This window comes from Olea europaea, unplaced genomic scaffold (genome assembly GCF_002742605.1).
Source record: "Olea europaea var. sylvestris unplaced genomic scaffold, O_europaea_v1 scaffold1867, whole genome shotgun sequence".
NCBI classification, from domain to species: Eukaryota; Viridiplantae; Streptophyta; class Magnoliopsida; order Lamiales; family Oleaceae; genus Olea; species Olea europaea.
This window is the reverse complement of record NW_019236460.1, coordinates 25,077-43,012: the sequence shown is the minus strand read 5'-3', so window position 1 is coordinate 43,012 and position 17,936 is coordinate 25,077. Positions and strand designations below refer to the sequence as shown.

At 34.3% G+C, this 17,936-nt stretch overlaps 3 protein-coding genes across 5 annotated transcripts in view; 1 reads left to right on the top strand and 2 right to left on the bottom strand.

Annotated features, from left to right (window-relative positions):
* The window catches only part of LOC111378758, a 4,617-nt gene extending 974 nt beyond the window's left edge, over window positions 1-3,643 (top strand). Inside the window, exons 2-7 of one of the 2 annotated variants that reach the window (XM_023001995.1) lie at window positions 41-181; window positions 282-647; window positions 899-1,144; window positions 2,194-2,286; window positions 2,818-3,021; window positions 3,166-3,643. In XM_023001995.1, coding sequence (XP_022857763.1) covers window positions 41-181; window positions 282-647; window positions 899-1,144; window positions 2,194-2,286; window positions 2,818-3,021; window positions 3,166-3,381 — 1,266 coding nt within the window. In that variant the 3' untranslated portion in view covers window positions 3,382-3,643. The remainder of the gene's footprint in view (window positions 1-40; window positions 182-281; window positions 648-898; window positions 1,145-2,193; window positions 2,287-2,817; window positions 3,022-3,165) is intronic. The other variant, XM_023001996.1, reaches the window with a different exon arrangement.
* A 222-nt stretch (window positions 3,644-3,865) lies between these two features.
* Window positions 3,866-7,717, bottom strand: LOC111378757 (protein FATTY ACID EXPORT 5-like). Of its 2 annotated transcripts, none has more exons than XM_023001993.1 (3): window positions 7,301-7,717; window positions 6,300-6,387; window positions 3,866-4,271 (listed from the first exon to the last, which is right to left on the bottom strand). In XM_023001993.1, the coding sequence occupies exons 1-3, from the start codon at window positions 7,497-7,499 to the stop codon at window positions 4,148-4,150; spliced, it is 411 nt and encodes a 136-aa protein (XP_022857761.1). In that variant the 5' UTR covers window positions 7,500-7,717; the 3' UTR covers window positions 3,866-4,147. The 2 variants fall into 2 exon arrangements, with proteins under 2 accessions (XP_022857761.1, XP_022857762.1); XM_023001994.1 differs by having other exon boundaries at window positions 3,866-4,220; window positions 7,301-7,662.
* A 1,403-nt stretch (window positions 7,718-9,120) lies between these two features.
* LOC111378755 (purple acid phosphatase 18-like) lies at window positions 9,121-16,326 on the bottom strand. Its single transcript, XM_023001991.1, has 5 exons — window positions 15,964-16,326; window positions 10,803-11,471; window positions 9,913-10,101; window positions 9,719-9,807; window positions 9,121-9,594 (listed from the first exon to the last, which is right to left on the bottom strand). The coding sequence occupies exons 1-5, from the start codon at window positions 16,105-16,107 to the stop codon at window positions 9,375-9,377; spliced, it is 1,311 nt and encodes a 436-aa protein (XP_022857759.1). The 5' UTR covers window positions 16,108-16,326; the 3' UTR covers window positions 9,121-9,374.
* Between the last annotated feature and the right edge of the window lie 1,610 nt (window positions 16,327-17,936).

Sequence of the window (17,936 nt, the reverse complement as noted above, 5' to 3'; positions counted from 1 at the left end):
CCCTCCCTCCCTCTCTCATTCATTATATTGCTATATCCAGGTTAGTAAAGCTCATAGTTGGACATGTATGGATCTTTACATCTTTGCGACTCCATATCGCGTTACATGGGATTATTATTTCATATCTCGCGAACATACCCTTGAGTTCAAAGAGTGGGAATCGAAAGCAGAGTTTGAATATGTAAGCAAATTTTGCTTCATTTAGAATTGTGCTTGCATATATGGAAACGTGGATTTTTTTAGTTGTATGATAGCTCTCTATTACAAATACTGCTTCTTAGGTAAAAAATAGGGGGGTTTCGATTTTTCTCCTACAAGCAGGGATGTTAGGAACTCTTCAGGCTCTGTGGGAGGTATTCCCTTTATTCACAAATACTGGATGGGGTGAGAACACTAACATTGCATTTCTAAAAAAGCACATGGGGGCTGTTTTTGAAGAACGCCCTCAGCCATGGGTGACAAACATCACTGTTGAGGATATCCATTCTGGAGATTTCCTGGCACTGTCAAAAATTCGAGGTCGTTGGGGTGGTTTTGAGACACTAGAAAAGTGGGTAAGTGGAGCTTATGCTGGTCATACTGCTGTTTGCTTAAGGGACTTTGAAGGAAAGCTATGGGTTGGAGAATCAGGGCATGAGAATGAGAAGGTAATTTTTAACTCCGCCAAAATTGGCTTGTGTTGATTCCTTTTGGTTGTAAATTTCAGCTCGAATTTGTTGGTTTTGTGCGCATTTTGCGAGCTTGTCTTAATTACTCGTTCAGTTACTGGTACATGTCTCCAAAGCTAACTATTTGCAGAATGCTTAAAAGGCCGTGTATTTGGACTTTAGCGATTCAATTTTCTCTTCTACTGTCCTAGTGGAGCACATCTTTTATGAATTTTGAATTTGCATCATAGGGAGAAGATGTTATTGCAATCTTACCATGGGATGAATGGTGGGAATATGAGCTGACAAAGGATGATGCCAATCCACAAATTGCATTGCTTCCTTTGCATCCTGAACTCCGGGCCAAGTTCAACGAAAGTGCTGCCTGGGAATATGCATTAAGCATGTCAGGAAAACCTTATGGATATCATAACTTGATATTTAGCTGGATAGACACAATCAGCGAAAATTACCCATCACCTTTGGATGCTCATCTGGTATTGCAAACTCTTCTTAAATAGGTTTTGTTGAAGCGATGCCCTGGAATTTCAATAATGCTATGTTATTATTAAGCATATGATTTGTGCTATTTATTTGTCCACGTAATTATTTTCTTTGTGTTAGGATGATGGTTTTTTCTGAATCTGAGGTGTATCTTTAAGTTAGACAAGTACAATATCATTCGGTGAACAACTATGGTTCTCTCAAATAATATTTTGCATTATTCATATTCTTGGGAAGAATCCTAACTAGTATGTGAAAGACCACATAAGTTTCGAGTTTGAGTTCATATGAGAAGTTTATCTCATTGAATTGTATTTCTGAATTAGCCTTGATGTATGATCTGGATATGTACTTCTCATGAATAGATTTTAGTTGTCTGTCAACCACCATCTTGGGATCTCAAGAAAATTATAAGACAACTAAAATTTGTTTACAAAGAGTTCAGTGAAATAATTTTTCAATACTAGAGTATGGAACTTGAGAAACCTGTTATGTAGTTGGATTAGGATAATAACATCAGTTTAAAGTGTCTGAACCAAATTTTGACAGGAAGTAGCAATCACTTAGATTCAGTTCTACTCTATTTGTTTCTTTATGTAAACTGTGGATATGATTTTCATGCTTTATCTGCATTCTGATTTTAAATTCCTAAAAGAGAGAGAGATTCAAGGGGAAGAAAACTTGAACACTTGGAATAACTGTTTCTGAAATTCAATGTGGGATATAGGTTTTTTGTTCTTTTGTTTTTTTTTATTGTGGAGGGCGCAGAGTTTTAACAGAAAAAATAACAGTTAAGAAAAACCTCAATATCGTTATAGAATCCCTCTGTGTTGAAAATTTTGATACAATAAATTGTAAGAACAAGAAAGCAAAGACAGACCATATAGTATACCTCACATAAATGCTGTACAATATCTAATGCTGCTGGTGTCTTTATTTATGTACCATCACCATCTTTTGATGCTACCGCTTATGAATTACTGATTTTTTTTTAAACTTCTTCCTTTCTTGATTTCTTTTTCCCTTATTGGTCATTTTTCAGGTTGCTTCTGTTATGACTGTTTGGACTCGGCTAAAACCTGCATATGCTGGTAATATGTGGATCGAAGCATTGAACAAACGACTTGGAACTCAGGTTTTATTAGTCACCATCTCATTAATCAAATGCTTTCTGATTTGTGATGCTGCGCTTAAGGTGTATTGGATGTCTAGAAGAAATTAAATTAGTTAAGATTTTCTTTATTTAAATTATACGCCTCGAATAGACTTTTAGCATCGCATTATTGGATGAATCTTAGCTGAAGGAGTCAATGATTGTGTTGTTCTGTGAGTTTCAGAATGGAGCATCTGTAACTTAAAAATGTGTTTTTATTGACGTAAAAAAAATTGCTAGGAAATTTGTCAGCACAAAATGAGGAGCTTTTATGAAGTGTCCTTGAAAAATTCCTCCATCTTTCAATAGTTGGGTACAACTTTGATTTTGATTTACCGGGTGAAAACCTTTGAGGCATCTTATTGTTGTTTGCCATATATGGCAGTTGACTACTAACCTATTCAATATGAAAAATTCTTGGTTACATGGACATGTTGCTAAGTTGAATGAGATCATAGAGATATCTATGCAAGTTCTGTACAAATTATAAAAGCTGGTATGCTTTTGCCTCAGCAGAACCTTAGCCTTTCTGAAATTCTCGTGCAAGTTGAGAAGCGTGGTTCATCGTTTGGCGAATTATTGGCAATTCCCGAACAGGACAATTGGGTTTATGCTGATGGAAAGTCCACATCCTGTGTCGCTTTTGTCTTTGAATTATACAAGGAAGCAGGGCTGTTTGGTGATCTTTCTAGCTCCATTCAAGTTACTGAGTTCACGGTGAGGTTTCTACTAATCATTTCATGTATTTTACTTCTGTATTAGTGTCATTGATTCCATGACTGCCTTCTTAATTTCACACAATAAATTATGCTAGATTTTCATGGGGAATCTTGACTAATATATCTATCTCAACGACTGCAGATAAAAGATGCTTACTCTCTCAAGTTTTTTGAGAACGATTCAAGCCGGTTGCCCAAGTGGTGCAATGACGCGGACACAGTGAAGCTCCCATTTTGTCAAATTCGAGGGAAATACCGAATGGAATTACCTGGATACAACACCATGGATCCTTACCCTCACATGAACGAAAGGTGCCCTTCTCTGCCACCAAAATATGCCAGAACAACTGGTTGCTGATAGGCTATGTATACGTTCTTTCCACGACATTGTGCTCAACATTTAGTCGAGTTTTTTAGGTTGCTTACATTTCTTTTGTACAGGTCTTGTATATTATAAAAGATTAACACGTAACATCGAAAAAGCTTGACATGCTTCTTGTTCTTTGCTAATTTAAGCAAAAAGTGATTGACGGAGGGAATAATATGCATTATTGTACAGGGTGCACAGTTAAATAAAGCAATGAAACCTTTATAACAATATTCTGAGAATGTTGATATCAGTAATTGCTCCGAGCATCATCGTTGTTCAAGAAAATGTTGTTATTTTCGAATTTCTTGAACAAGGGCCAAAAATCGAAAACCCTGTATGACAGAATACGATATATGGTTCCTTTTGCCATGACAATCGAAATACTGTTGCATCTAAGTATAGGGTGAAATCCAATAAAAAAATAAAAAGCTGATGCAACTAAGTACGATATAGTAAGGGTGAAATTCAAAATAAAAAAGTACTAAAAAATAAGTATTTCCTCAATTGTACTAAAGTATTGCATGTTGAGTTCTTTACAGAATTCGAATATTAGTTAACAGTAGACAATACAAGATCTACCAGAAACATTAACAGTCAGGAAAATACTGGCATTCCTCTTTTAATACAATCATTCTATCTAGAGAACAGAATAAAAAAGGGCTTAACCAGCAATATCGACAAATCCATGTTTTTGGGTGGCAATGCTCAGTGGATACAGTAACAGAATCAATAGAGGAAGAGATGTTCCATGCCATCACTCAGTCTTGGGCGGGAAATGGTTTCCACCGGTCACAATCTTGTACAGATAAAATATGGTCATCAAGCCGCTGCAGACGAGATTAGATAGCAAACCTTCAGCAACGTTAGGTGAAATCACCCTGAATAATTTGATCAAATAAACTACAGGCGTTCAACATGAAATGGTGTATGCCATGCAGCTAAATATCAAAGATCCTTTACCTTCTTAGACAACATTCTCATACAAAATAAAAAAGAAAACAGAATTTTCCCACTGGTTCAATAATTTGCAATTAGAAATTGTGGATTTTCAGTCAAGTTCTCCATGCTATCAAGTTTTAGAATTAACTTTTTAGCATTCCCAAGCTTACTTTTGTATGTCTTTCAGATTCCGTTTATAGAAATATGTTACAAACACATTCAAGAGTAATGCTATTTGTACATAAGGATAACATGGAAGAGAGAGAAAGATTATAATAATTGAATTTCTTCTCTCTCTCTCTCTCTCTCTCTCTCTCTCTCTCTTCATCATTACATACACTATTATTTACAAATAGCTGTTGGTCCTCAATAACAGAATGATTAAATGCCCTTCTTGGATTTGTTGTTAAGGCCCAATTCCACAAAAAAGGGCATCCATCACAAAATTTTATATAAGGGATTTCCATTTCCATTGCTAATTCTTAGGTTGCAAACACGAGAGTATACAACTGTGGATACTCAGATAAGTACTTCACCAACGACGAACCAAGGCAGGTAAGAAATAGTGCTAAAGAAACCAGCTTAACTTGAGCAAATATAAAGTGCAGGTATCTACCCTATCCATCCATGAAATCACTGTCAGAGCTAAATACAGCTCAACCAAGAAATATAAGCACAAGGCATGATCGGCAGTGTTAAATCAGTCCAAGCTTACTAGTGTCATTCATTCTGCAGCAAACTAACAAGGCAACCTCAAGAAACAGCTTTTGTCTTATTCCTACTGCAGAAGTAATGATTCCGGTTTCTAGGGGCTGAATCTGATTAGCATATCTTTTCTTTAGGAGTCAATAAAATGTATAAAAAGAAATTAATTAGACAAATAGATTTTGGTAAAGTTATATGCAATGAATAGTTGATTAGCTACTAGATAATAACTTTATGTGCCGTCTAAATTAACAATAATTTTGTAGGTAACTATTCAGAAATAATTTTCCCAAATTAGGAATGAGTTAATAGGACTGCTTCGTCTTTTTCAAAACTGTCATCTCTCTGTCTCTGTCCCTCTATCTCATACACACCCACACAGACATCTGAATCAACTTGCATATTGCAAAGACTCCTTTTGCAATTGATTTTGTGGATAAAACTCACTGACTATGCAGTGAACAGGTTGCAGGAATTTCCAAATGACTTGACATTCTCTAACTTTCTAGATATATTCAGGTAGAAGTTATTCAAATTTGCAACTCCAAATATATATTCACTATTTTATTTTATTATGAGAATGAACCAAGAAACTAAACGGGCGAAATACAGTGTGTAAAAGTGAATGCACTATGAAAACTCCAATTGTGGGACACACCCGGTCATAGAGTAATTTAATTTTCATTTTTTATCAATGGTAATTAGGATATTTAGATTTGGTATCAAGAAATGTAAAATCTTACCATGCAGCAGCACCAAAATGTTCCCCTAAAGTATAAGAATCTTCATTTGATCTGACAAAAATATTTACTCCTTCAAGGTTTTTTAGATGATTTTTCAGGTTATCCAATCATAAGAATGCAAGCGATCTTGTATTTTCAATTGCAAAATCTCAACATGACCGGACGTCCAATGTTATATTTACTGATGTCTAGAGGTCTTAACTTTCAACATTCCCTATCTTTCTTTATTGCACTTCTCATTTTGAAAAGCAATTTATAAATAAAAGAGGAAATGATTGTCCTGAAATGCGGTTATATAGAAATATTAAACATATCAAACAAAAACTATACAGTATGAATGTTTAGCGTGATGTCAACCAGCATATAGATTGATTAGTCTGCATATTCCCGGATATGCATGTCAAGTCTTTTGGCATGATATGATAGAAAGAACGAATGCACCAACTTCAAAACCCCTACAGTGCGAGTTCAAATATGAAAGACCAGATGTAAGGGGGCTCTTTAATCATTTTCAGTTACCTGATCCCAGCAACAATACCAGCTGGCATTATCTTTGAAGTTTGCATGTAACGCTGTCCCATGACCCAAGTCAGTATGGCAGCACAAGCTGTTCGAAACAATGTAAAATTAATAAGAACAGAAGTAGATATAACTCGAAATCAAAATTATGATGACGTTAAAAAATGTGTAGTAAGGAAGCCTGTGAATTTTTCTTTCATCCATTACCATATTCCAAGTTGGCACAGTTAATACTTAAAGACTATAGTTGTACATTTAAACCGTATCAGCTTCATATTCAATCATTGGCAAGTACTAAATGTACAACATTACTCTTTCCAAGATTTCAGATTCATTGTCAACTTCATACAATTTAAGTATGCATCTACATCCAGCATGGCATGTCCAAAGAGACATCAAGTCTTTACAACATATAAAAACCATTATGATTCAATTTAGATAAGACAAAACTGTGGATCATTTAGCATCTATGATTTCATTTTTCATTTGTGCAACAATAAACAGAATGTCACAGAGATGCACGAATTCAAAGACCGGATAGCAGCCAAATACCAAAGGATTTTATGAGCACAGCAGCTAAGATAAGAGAGATTAGTATCCCATAAGTATTAATTCTCTTCAAATATAACATTCACATTCACGAAAATCGCAAGAAGAAACATGATCATAGTTATAGCCAGGAAACGGAGTTTCGAAGTAACCAGAACAATTTTTTATACAAACAGAAACCAAATTCACTTTCAGATACATATAATTACTATAGTTGACACTCAATTTCAGAGGAAACGCTGGGACGTCTGAGAATTCATATTATTGCAAGTTCTAATTAAAGATTATATGCTCTCTCAAGAATATGTATTAGAAAAGCTAACTAATTAGATCAAAACCACATAAATTCAATTTTGTTTTAACAGAGTACAGATAAATGCATGATTCTCAAAAATACATCAAATAATCACAACAAAATTGCCCAAAATATCTTTGAAGAAGATAAGCAGTACCGGTTTCAATAATCAAGGCAAAATAAGAGTTTTTGCGTTTGTGGAAAGCTTGGAGGCTGAGATAACCGGTGAGAATGAGCAAGAATCCGGTGCCAAGGCCTCCGGCGAGTGAGGCTGTGCTGCCTTTCTTGGCGTATCCAATGATCCCACCACACACCAGCATTAGCCCATATGGGATTGTGAAGCAAAAATCATGCATTTTCAACGACTGGGCCTTTGAAAATGATTCAAATTTTCGAAATTTTAGCAAATTTCAGAGCAAAACTTTCAACAGCGATGATGGCGTGTGGTTCTGTTGGTCAAATGTTCGCGTCACCAACTCCAATACCAGGTTATCGGCCCAGAAATATTCGTGAAATGTCCCATTTGTCCTTGTCACGGGCTAAAGATTGGAACTTTGAATGAAACTCTAGAGGATAATAGTGTCTAATTGATATGGCTAAGAAGGTCTGCGTGGGCACCACACTTCATCCTCCATGGTCCTTTACACTTTTCTTTTTTACCACTCTGATTTGAGAAAAGCGGACTGAAATTATGCAAGGAATTGTGAATTTCTGTTTATGGCATATATTGGGCTAAGATCAGAATGTTTACTTATAAGTAAATTGTAACAAATAACTTTTTATTCGTTCAAGTTTGAAACTAGTTAACTTAAAATGAGTTAAGAGTTACTTTTAAAGGGAAAATACCTCTAACTTTTTTACTTAAAAATAAATAAGAACTTAAACATGTTTAGAAATAAAAATTACTTATTAAATAACTTTTACTTATTCCTAAACTTGGTGATGTATGTTCTTTGACATGAGCATTTGGACCGTGAAAACGACCGATACAAACAGAATCGCAACTCGGGGGGCTTAGAAATGTCGACGGAATTTCAGTTTCTGACGTTAATTTTCCAGCTCGTTTCCTTGTTAGATTACCTGTCACGAGTTATAAAATGGGTCGGGTTGATCTCGAAGAAAGCAGCCATATTTTGGTGCAAATGCAAACTGAAAGAGAGAGGGATGATTGTGTTGAAACCTCAATTTCAGGAAATGGCAAATTGGGATTCAGTTTTCGTAGAACTTCGTGGTGAGGAAATACATAAAAGTTGCAAAAAGATACGATTTAGTCACAAAATTCAGACTTCATGATGAGTGGAGACTGGAGGTATCGATTCCGAGCCAGATTCTCGAGTTTCCAAAAAAACTATTATCGAATTGAAATTTGCTATTTCTAAACTAATTTTTGACACTTTGATCAATTGGATGAAAAAACTGTTTAAAATTTAAACTGTTCAATAGGATAATAACACGTGACAAAATGTAAACTAACGTGTACATCATAGTGTACGTATAACAAGGTTCTATTGAATTTACTATCGAAAAGCATGGAGCTATTAGATCCTTCTATCATTGTACGATGAAAAATGAACAGCACAGATTGAATCTTGATGCTCTGTTGGCCTCAAATGTAGCCATTAGCGATACAAGAAAAGGGCTTGTTGTAAAAAGGCTTTTTTGAAATCCACTAGACGGGAGCAATTTTGTGCCAAGACAGCGAAGAATTTGAAGCTGTACTTCATCCTGGCTCATCGCTATTTTCGAGGTGGGGAATTTGACAGGAGGAGACGCCCTACCACTAGACATCCTCCTTTATGTTCTTCCCTACAAAAGTTCGATGTTCCCACAACTGTCGACAAAAATGAAGGTCGTGAAGCGTCACTCTCCATTTTGCTACATGATTCTAAAGTCATTCACTCGACAACGGAGATGGGCTAGCAAAAGATTAGCTTTTCGATACCATCGAATAAAAAATAAATAAAGAATCGAAATCTATGCTCAAAGAAGAAGTTTTGAATAAATATATCGCCATGCTATTAAGTATTTTAATTTAAGTTCTTTTGAATGGAACATGGATAAGATATTAACATGTATGGTTACCATATTACAATTGTAGACATGTCTATGAAACAGTTTGGAGCTAATAATCCATAAAGAAACTAGGTTGTTCCAACAAAGGACAAGTATTTACATATGCCAAAGGATTGCACCTGGTAACACAAAAGAAGACATGCCCGAGCCCACCAATTTTAAGGTTCCATGAGCATGTTCCTTGGTTCACGACTCGTTTCAGCAAGACATCCCGAACCAACCAAAGAGGTTATCCAGACCTGGTCAGACCTCACCGATTCATCATCATCATTCCTATGCCAGCTCCAAAATGCGTGAGTCGAGTTCATTACCCTGAACTCGCCGTGACCAAAGCTTGCTTCACGGAAGACCGACCATTCAGGTTGGGGATTCAAGTACCTGATAATAATTTTATAGTTAAAGAATGCAGAATGAAGAATATAAAGCCGGTAACTTGTAAACTGTTTATAGTTTTTTTCTGCTTAGCTTTGTAATGCACAGATCTTACTATGGGAAGACTTACTTGTGTGCTAAACCTTCCCGGTTACCTCCGTCACCAATTGTTATGTGATTGGGTCCGCAAGCATCTAATTTACCATTATAAACACGTCTCTGTCGCACAATTAAGTTAATAGGTCAAGTACACAGAGATTAAAAAAGATAATAGAAGCTACCAGATTAAAAAAGATAATAGAAGCTACCACCAGTATGCCTTACCGAGCGCTCATAAGCATGGACATGGCCAGCAAACACAACATCCACACCAGCCGCATAAAGTAACGGTTCCATGGATGCCATCATGTCGTCACCTTCACCTTGATGAGCATGATTGCTGTTATACCATGGCACGTGGAACACTGCTAGGAGCCATGGTGTCCTCTCACGATCCACCTTCGAAAGATCAGCCTACAATTTGGAGTTACATAAACAATCGGAAATATCAGCACGAGAGATCAACTTAAAAATCATGCTTCAATAATAGTAAAATGTTACTCCCTTTTCACGATCCAGTTCTATACACTATTTATTCAATGATAGGTGAACACAGTCTATTTGACGATGGGAAAGAGGTTATAGTACTTGGATATTTATTTGCCAAAAAAGATGTATGAAATGAAAGCTAAGCGGAGGAAATGCAAACAAACAATCTAGACAGTCTGGAACATAAATGAAAAGCACGCTATATGGAAGATGGAACTTTGATGAGAATGAGCATCGTTTATAGGCGAGCGTTTTGGCACCAAATGGTGCACAGTTAAGCGTTCAGGTGGACAGTTACTAAGCTTTAGGGGCTCAAATAGCAATACATAATCTGTAAGACTCGAGATAGAGAAAGACTGGTCTTAGGATATGAGAAACAGAAGGCACTGGCAAGAGTGAAAAATAAATTCCATTGGGAGAGTTAGAAGTCAGGCCATGACACAAAGTCATCTCCTATTATTTGATCACCTAAGTATACCTACAGCATTAGTTTCCCAACTCCTGGTCAAGAAACGTAGATGCCATACTCGTTTCGCTAAAGCACACATAATGAATTGATCAAATAAAGCAAAAACATTTCAATAGTACAAACAAATTCAGTTAAGAAAAATATTGTGTCAACTGACCTTCAGCCAGTTATATTGATCAGAGTACTCGTCATAATCTGCATAAGAACCAAGCATGATAATATGAACTCCTGCAACTTCAAATGAATAATACAGATTTGAATTGGATCCACTCTCGTCAAATGGCATTTTCCATCTCGAATTATAGGATACGAACCCCTTCTTTAAGATTGGTATCTCCTCCTTCTCATGGTTCCCTTGCGTGACCATCCAGGGTCTTGAACTTGCAAGTGGCTGCACTAGCTCCCCAAACGTGTCCCACCTATGCTGCATGTAATCAGCATACGAGAGGTCTCCAGGAAGCACATGAACATCATATTTGCACTGCTTTATGTGTTTTATAGTCGACTTAGTCCATCCAGTCTGACCTAAGTCGCCAGCCACTGCAAAGGTAACCGGAAAATGAGATGGTGGGGTTTTGAACTGAAACTCCGGACCATTTCCCCCACATCGGTAGAAATACATGGTATCATGTTCAAGTGGCCCAATGACAGTATGGTGTATCTTTCCAGACTTATACAGAAAGTATCTATAACTAGTACTCTCGCCTTTAGCTATAGAGTTGTAGCTTTTCCGTGAAGTTCCATATTCAACAATTGAAGGAGAAGATTTATCACTGGTGATCCACGTGATCCGCATGTGTTTATCTCCAGCCAACGAGATGTGAACCTGCAATTGCCACTTGCATGAACTCAATTGCCAGTTCAAGAGTTAGAAAAAAAAAATCCAGTTATGTAATCTTCACAACAGATCAACAGAAGCCATTCTGAAATTGGGGGAACATTTATGTCAACAATCTCTTAGAAAGTTTGCTATTTTGAAGAATTTGACTCCACGGGAAAAGTATTCAACACCATGATTCAACCACGAGCAAAATAGTTCTACAGTAACGGCAAACTCGAAGAAATCAATCATTAAATTAGTGACACATTTATGTTGGAAATTATATTAAGTTTTTACTTTCAAAATTATTATATTTTAGTTTTGGTTTAATTAAAATCTTAATTTATAATATAACATATACTTAAATATTTGAATGGAGGTTATGAATTGATTTAATTTATAATATAACATACACTTAAATATTTTCACAACATGAAAATCACAATTTTTGAGATACAATTAGAAACACAACTTGAGATGATTGAATCCAAAAATATTCTCTACAAATTTATAACATACTATTTTGGCAACTATATGAGAAGCTTGTTTACTTATCTCCCTATGATCGTGTCCATAGAAGGAGACTAGGAGAGCCACATGAGTTTTATCTTGGAGCCTTGTAATGTTGAAAAAACCCGCACGAAAGGAAGGCAATACGACTTTAAGACAATGTCCTCGACGTGACTCCCAAAACTTGATTTCTATTCTCAAATTATATTATATTATTGTTAAATTATGTTTGTGTTGTCTAATTGTTTATATTAATTGATAAAAAAGTCTATACACAAATTACCAATTTTTCCAACAATCTAAAATCGTGTTGGTGATTTGTACGTAGAACAATTCTTGTTATGTGATTTGTGTGTATATTATTAGTTTTATGATCATGAATCACTGCAAAATTTCTTATTCTTTTAATTAAATTAAGAAATTTGGGCACTAAGACATCTTTACAAAATTAGGAATGAACTCCCATAATTTGTCCTTGGTGTAAGCGACCTAAATTTTTAAATTAGGAGGGCCATGATGCTATTCCATTTTAGGTATGTGTTCGTATAATAAATTGAGGGTGAATTGGTAACTAGCCCTGCCTAATCAATAATAATAATATGATAGTCTATAAAATAAATTTAATTGGACTTAGAGATAGTGAAAATAATTTCATTCAAGAAGTGTGTCTAGAGCCTTCAAATACTTCTCCCTTGGTAACTAACTGTACTAAAATAAATTTATATTGGAGAGTGAATAATTACAAATTTGTTATCCAACAATTAAAAAGTAAAATAAAAAATTGCAGAAAATTCTATTATGCATATTATTGGTTTAGAACAATTATTAAACCTCGTTTTCACATTTGATATTAAAAAAAAAAAAAAAAAACCAATATACAAATTAGAATGAGAAAGGTTATTTTGAGACATGTTTTTTTTTAGAAAGTTCACTCTGTTTTCTTGATTTGTCTTAGTTTCGGAAGTCAAAACAACTGATTCTTCTGTTGCATATTTGATACTCATTTCATGAAAATGTGATGAGTTTCCCAGAAGCTGTATTGACATTTTCGAAGTATGGATTATGATTCAAAATTTTGGTCATTTTGTTATTTGTTTTTGAATGTGTTTATTGAGTCTAGGATTTTTCCATCCAACACCAACTTTGGAATACGAAAAATCGTTTGCGTATTAAAGTTTAGACGGATGGAAATGCTAATTTGAGCTCATATTAAATGTTTTTGATCATTATCAAATAAATAAATAAAATAAAAAATTGTGAATTTATAAAATTTTGAATTTATTTTCTTTTCAAAGTTGGGATCATTTTCATGGCTTTAAGGTATCCTTAGCAAATGTCTCCTTCGACATAACTACTATGATTGAAAAACACATCTATAAAATTCTTGTCTGTGAGTTTAGAATTACAGGTGATTATATGGGTTTACAGCCATGAAGACTTCTTTTGCAGTTTTGATAAGTGAAACCTATATCAATTCATTCTTTCATTATGAGATGAATGAGGTAAGAGAAAATAACATAGTGACCTTGCATCAGATTCATCATTAGAAGATTTATGTACATGTACATAGGCTGAAAGATTCTAATGATGAGATGAGAAATAAAAATAACATTCTGAAGAAGTAAAGATTAGTCATTATAAAAGTCAACAGATTGCATTCTATAATTTAATGGGGGTAATTCCATAAATAAATAAATATATACACACACACACACATATAAATGGAGCAATATTTTTAGTGCTAATTAATCTTATTTTCAAATTTGTTTTAAGTCTTTGGAAATTTAACAGGGAAACCTTACTCAGTAAAGAAATTTCAAAAGTTAGGGGAAACAGGGAAACCTTACTTAGAAAAGAAATTTCAAAAGTTAGGGGATATTAAAAATTTTGGATTTATTTATGCTAAATATCCATGATTATTCATGATTATAATGAAGTTGATCTGCATTCAAAGTTATATGTAACGCTCTTATGATATGCAATTCTTCTAGTATAAGAGATAAATTATAATATTGAAGATCATATATTTACTCAATTCAGGTTGGATATCCTTGAAATGTGGGGGGTATTAAACTATTTAATAGGGTTTTCTTGTCTTTGGTCAATGCTTGAAAAGAAGTTAGATGAATATCAAAACGTCATACTTTTATTTAAATCTATCTAAATTGTTCTTATTTATTGTGACACTAACATTTTGTGAAAGTGTTTAGAAGTATTTGCAGACATGGAAAATTTCAAAGAAACTCCACAACAATAGATATCTTTGGAATGTGGAGGTGTTTAATATAAATACACCTTATATTTTCTTTTTCCTAATTGTAAACTAACTCTTGAATAGTGCCAAAAAAATGAATTTGAAGATTACAGGTGAAATGCAAGAACTCAATGGATGCATCTCCCCAAACATGTTACTAGAAGCCAATATCATCAATTGTATGACATTTATCTTATTATAATTATATATGTGATCTTGACATTTTGAAAAAAAATTCTTAGATGACTTTGCAGATGTGCAATATGCATGAGGATAAGATTTGTAAATTAATGGCACCAATTTATTGTCCAAGAGGGACATAAATAAATTATAGTCCAACATGGATATAATAAATCATCAAGGGGGATAGGCTGAAGTCCTAGGGGAGTCACCTCCGGGAATAATCCAACCTTTGTGATTGGAGATCTCATAAAGAAAGTTCAATATGGTAGAAACAACCCGTACTGCGTGACTTATAATAACACTACTTATATTGTGCTCATCCCTATAGTGATAGTGCTAATAATAAATGTGATATTAGAAAGGGAAGGGTTTAATCCTGAATGAGTACCGAGCCGAGAATTCTCCTAAGGTGTGGGTCACACGCAACCTTTGAGGAATTACCTATATAAGAGTTGCCATGAGGCCGTTGCTATGGGATTAGGCTATTCCCTAGAGACTCTTACTAGAATTAAGATTAGAGTGCATAACCATCAAAAGCGTTACCCGCTATGAACTAAAACCTAAATCGATACAGTGTGTGGAACAATTAAAATTTGACCAAGGGGATCTAATTCGAGACTTAGTCCATTATGGTTCCCTCAAATAGAAATTGTTATTACTAAGTAAGGTTCAAATCCAAAAGACACCTACACCTATTACACAGTATAACGTTGCCACTTTATAATATATATTTCTTTATTTTGAAAGATTAAAACTTGTGGGGAATTGTTAGAAATTATATTCAGTTTTAACTTTCAAAATTATTATATTTTTATTTTCAATTTTGGTTTAATTAAAATCTTAATTTATAATATAACATACACTTAAATATTTCAATGGAGGTTATAAATTGATTTAATTTTCATTAGTGTGGAGGTTTAAATTGTACACTATAAAGAGGGGGGGACATAACATGAAAATCGCAATTTTTGAGATACAATTGGAAACACAACTTGAGATGATTGAATCCATAAATATTCTCCACAAATTTATACTATACTATTTTGGCAACTAGATGAGAAGGTTGTTCACTTATCTCCCTATGGTCATGCCAATAGAAGGAAAGCCACATGGATTTTATCTTGGAGTCGTGTAGTGCCAAAAAAATCCGCACAAAGGAGAGGCAACACAACTCTAGAACAGTGTCCTCAACGTGACTCCCAAAACTTGATTTCTATTCTCAATTTATATTATATTATTGTTGAATTATGTTTGTGTTGTCTAATTGTTTATGTTAATTGATTAAAAAAAGTCTACTCACAAATCACCAATTTTCCCAACAGTTTAATCGGGTGACTGATGATGTAACTAAACAGTATGAAGAAATCTTAGTCTAATGAATAATAGTCCCAGTTCAATCGAGGAACAATTAACCCCTTCTATTTCAACGAATAAAGACGTCCCACAATCAGATAATCAATTCAAAACCGGAGAAAGTACTAATAATTCAAATTTCAAGAGAGCCCACTCATAAATAAAAGTAAAAAAAGAGAAACAAGAAACAGGATTCACCTGTTGAGGATGAGAAGAAGCCTTAGTGCTCCATGGAAAGTGCAGTGTTTTACGAGGCGGAGGTCTAACATAATCGGCTCCTGTAGCTACTATTAAAAGCACCGTTAACACAACAATCATCGATTTTGGTTCCATGTTTTTCATCAGATTATTGTTTTCTGGGAACTGGGATAAAAACTCAGAAAAAATACTCTCTCAGTGGATTATGCAGTGAGTGGTCTAGGCTTTATCCGGTAAGATTGTCTCGATTTGGGGAGGGTTTCGTTCAACAGTGATTCGGCGAATCATATTTCAAGATTCCGTTACGTTACCATCGTGGAAGATAAACCAATGGAATGTAAGAATAAATTTGAAATTATGAGATGAGATGAGATTTTATTTTATTTTTATGCTTATTTGTGATAACTATTAGGTCTGTTTGATTGTAAAGATAGAATTGAATTGAAAATGAATTTTAGGAAATTGAATTGTTTAAAAATTATTTTTCCGTGAATTGTAAATTATTGTGTTTGATTAGTATAATTTTTCACGTGAAAAATGTTAAAATAAAAATATATTTTTTTTCGTTTGATTTTGTTTTACATGAAAATTGTCAATTAAAGGGATATATTTTATTGGTATTAAGAATGAAATTTGTTTCTATTGTAAAAAAAAAAAAAAATCAAGAAAATCATTTATTTTTTGGTGTTCATTTGGCTTCATTTTATATGAAAATTGTCAATTAAAGAGAAATTTTTTCTTACAATAATTTTTAAAATTGGTTTCCATTGCCAAAAAAAAGGAGGAAAAAAAGAAAAAACAAAATAAAATACTGCAGTAGACTAGAATTTGAATTCTCATCGTATCTTGAAAACAAGGAAAAGTGGAATTTCCAAGAAATATAAGAAATTCAATTTCATGGTAAATATAAGCTATCAAACACCCTTTTGTGGAAGTTGGAATCCAAATTTCATTTTCTAGGGAAAATTTTGTTGAATCAAACGGTGCCTTAGAACGTTTTATTGATTTTATTTTTCATGAAAAATATCATTTTTATCAAAATTTTTACATTTTGAGTGTTTGATTGACAATTTTTTTCATAAAAGATAATTTTCAACTTTAATCGTGTGATCTCTATTTTTCGAAAACAAGAAAAATATTTTCTTTATGCACCTCATATAAAAACAAGCTATCGGCCTCTTAGCCCCCGGGGCACATCCAAGTTGGCAAAGGACGGGCATTCCGGGGCTCGCAACCTCAGCGTGGGGAGTTCGATTCCTGGTTGGAGCAGCTAAGTGATGTAATAACCATTCTTAATTGGAGCAGTTTGGTGATGTAATAATCATGGAGGAAGGCTCCCTTGGGGTCAGGAGTATAAAGGATGCACGGACCCTGGTCAACTTGGGCATATGCCGCGATTTACCTCCACTAGTCACTGAGGGGCCGAGGGCTAGGGGTCCAGGATTTAGTCCGACGAAGCTGGGACACCTGGGTTATCAAAAAAAAAAAAAAGCTATCGGCCTCTTTAGTTATGCCACGTCTACTAACTGAACTTTTCTTTTGTCGTGACATATTACTTTTTATAAAACAAATAAATAAATATTTATTCATTTCAAATGAATTTAAAACTTAAAAATAACACGTCAAAAATTAGTTAGTTACGCAAAAACTACAACCGTTAACATCTTTTTCCATCTTGCAATATTCTCACAGTACGAGATATCTCATGGTATTAGAACATTCTTGTCACATAAATATCATTTGCATCTTTATCGTTTGTGATTGGACACACAAAATTATCGTGCTTGAGGTATAGTGAAGGAAAAATAAATGTGAAAGCTCAAGAAAGTGTGGGATGTTGACAATGGTAAATGCCAACTTGTAAATTCATACAATAATTGTTAGAATAATGCTATATATACATTTTGTACTGGCATTCTCCCCTTAATAGTGAACAAATATAATATTTAGTTATACAATTAAGTCTAAAACGT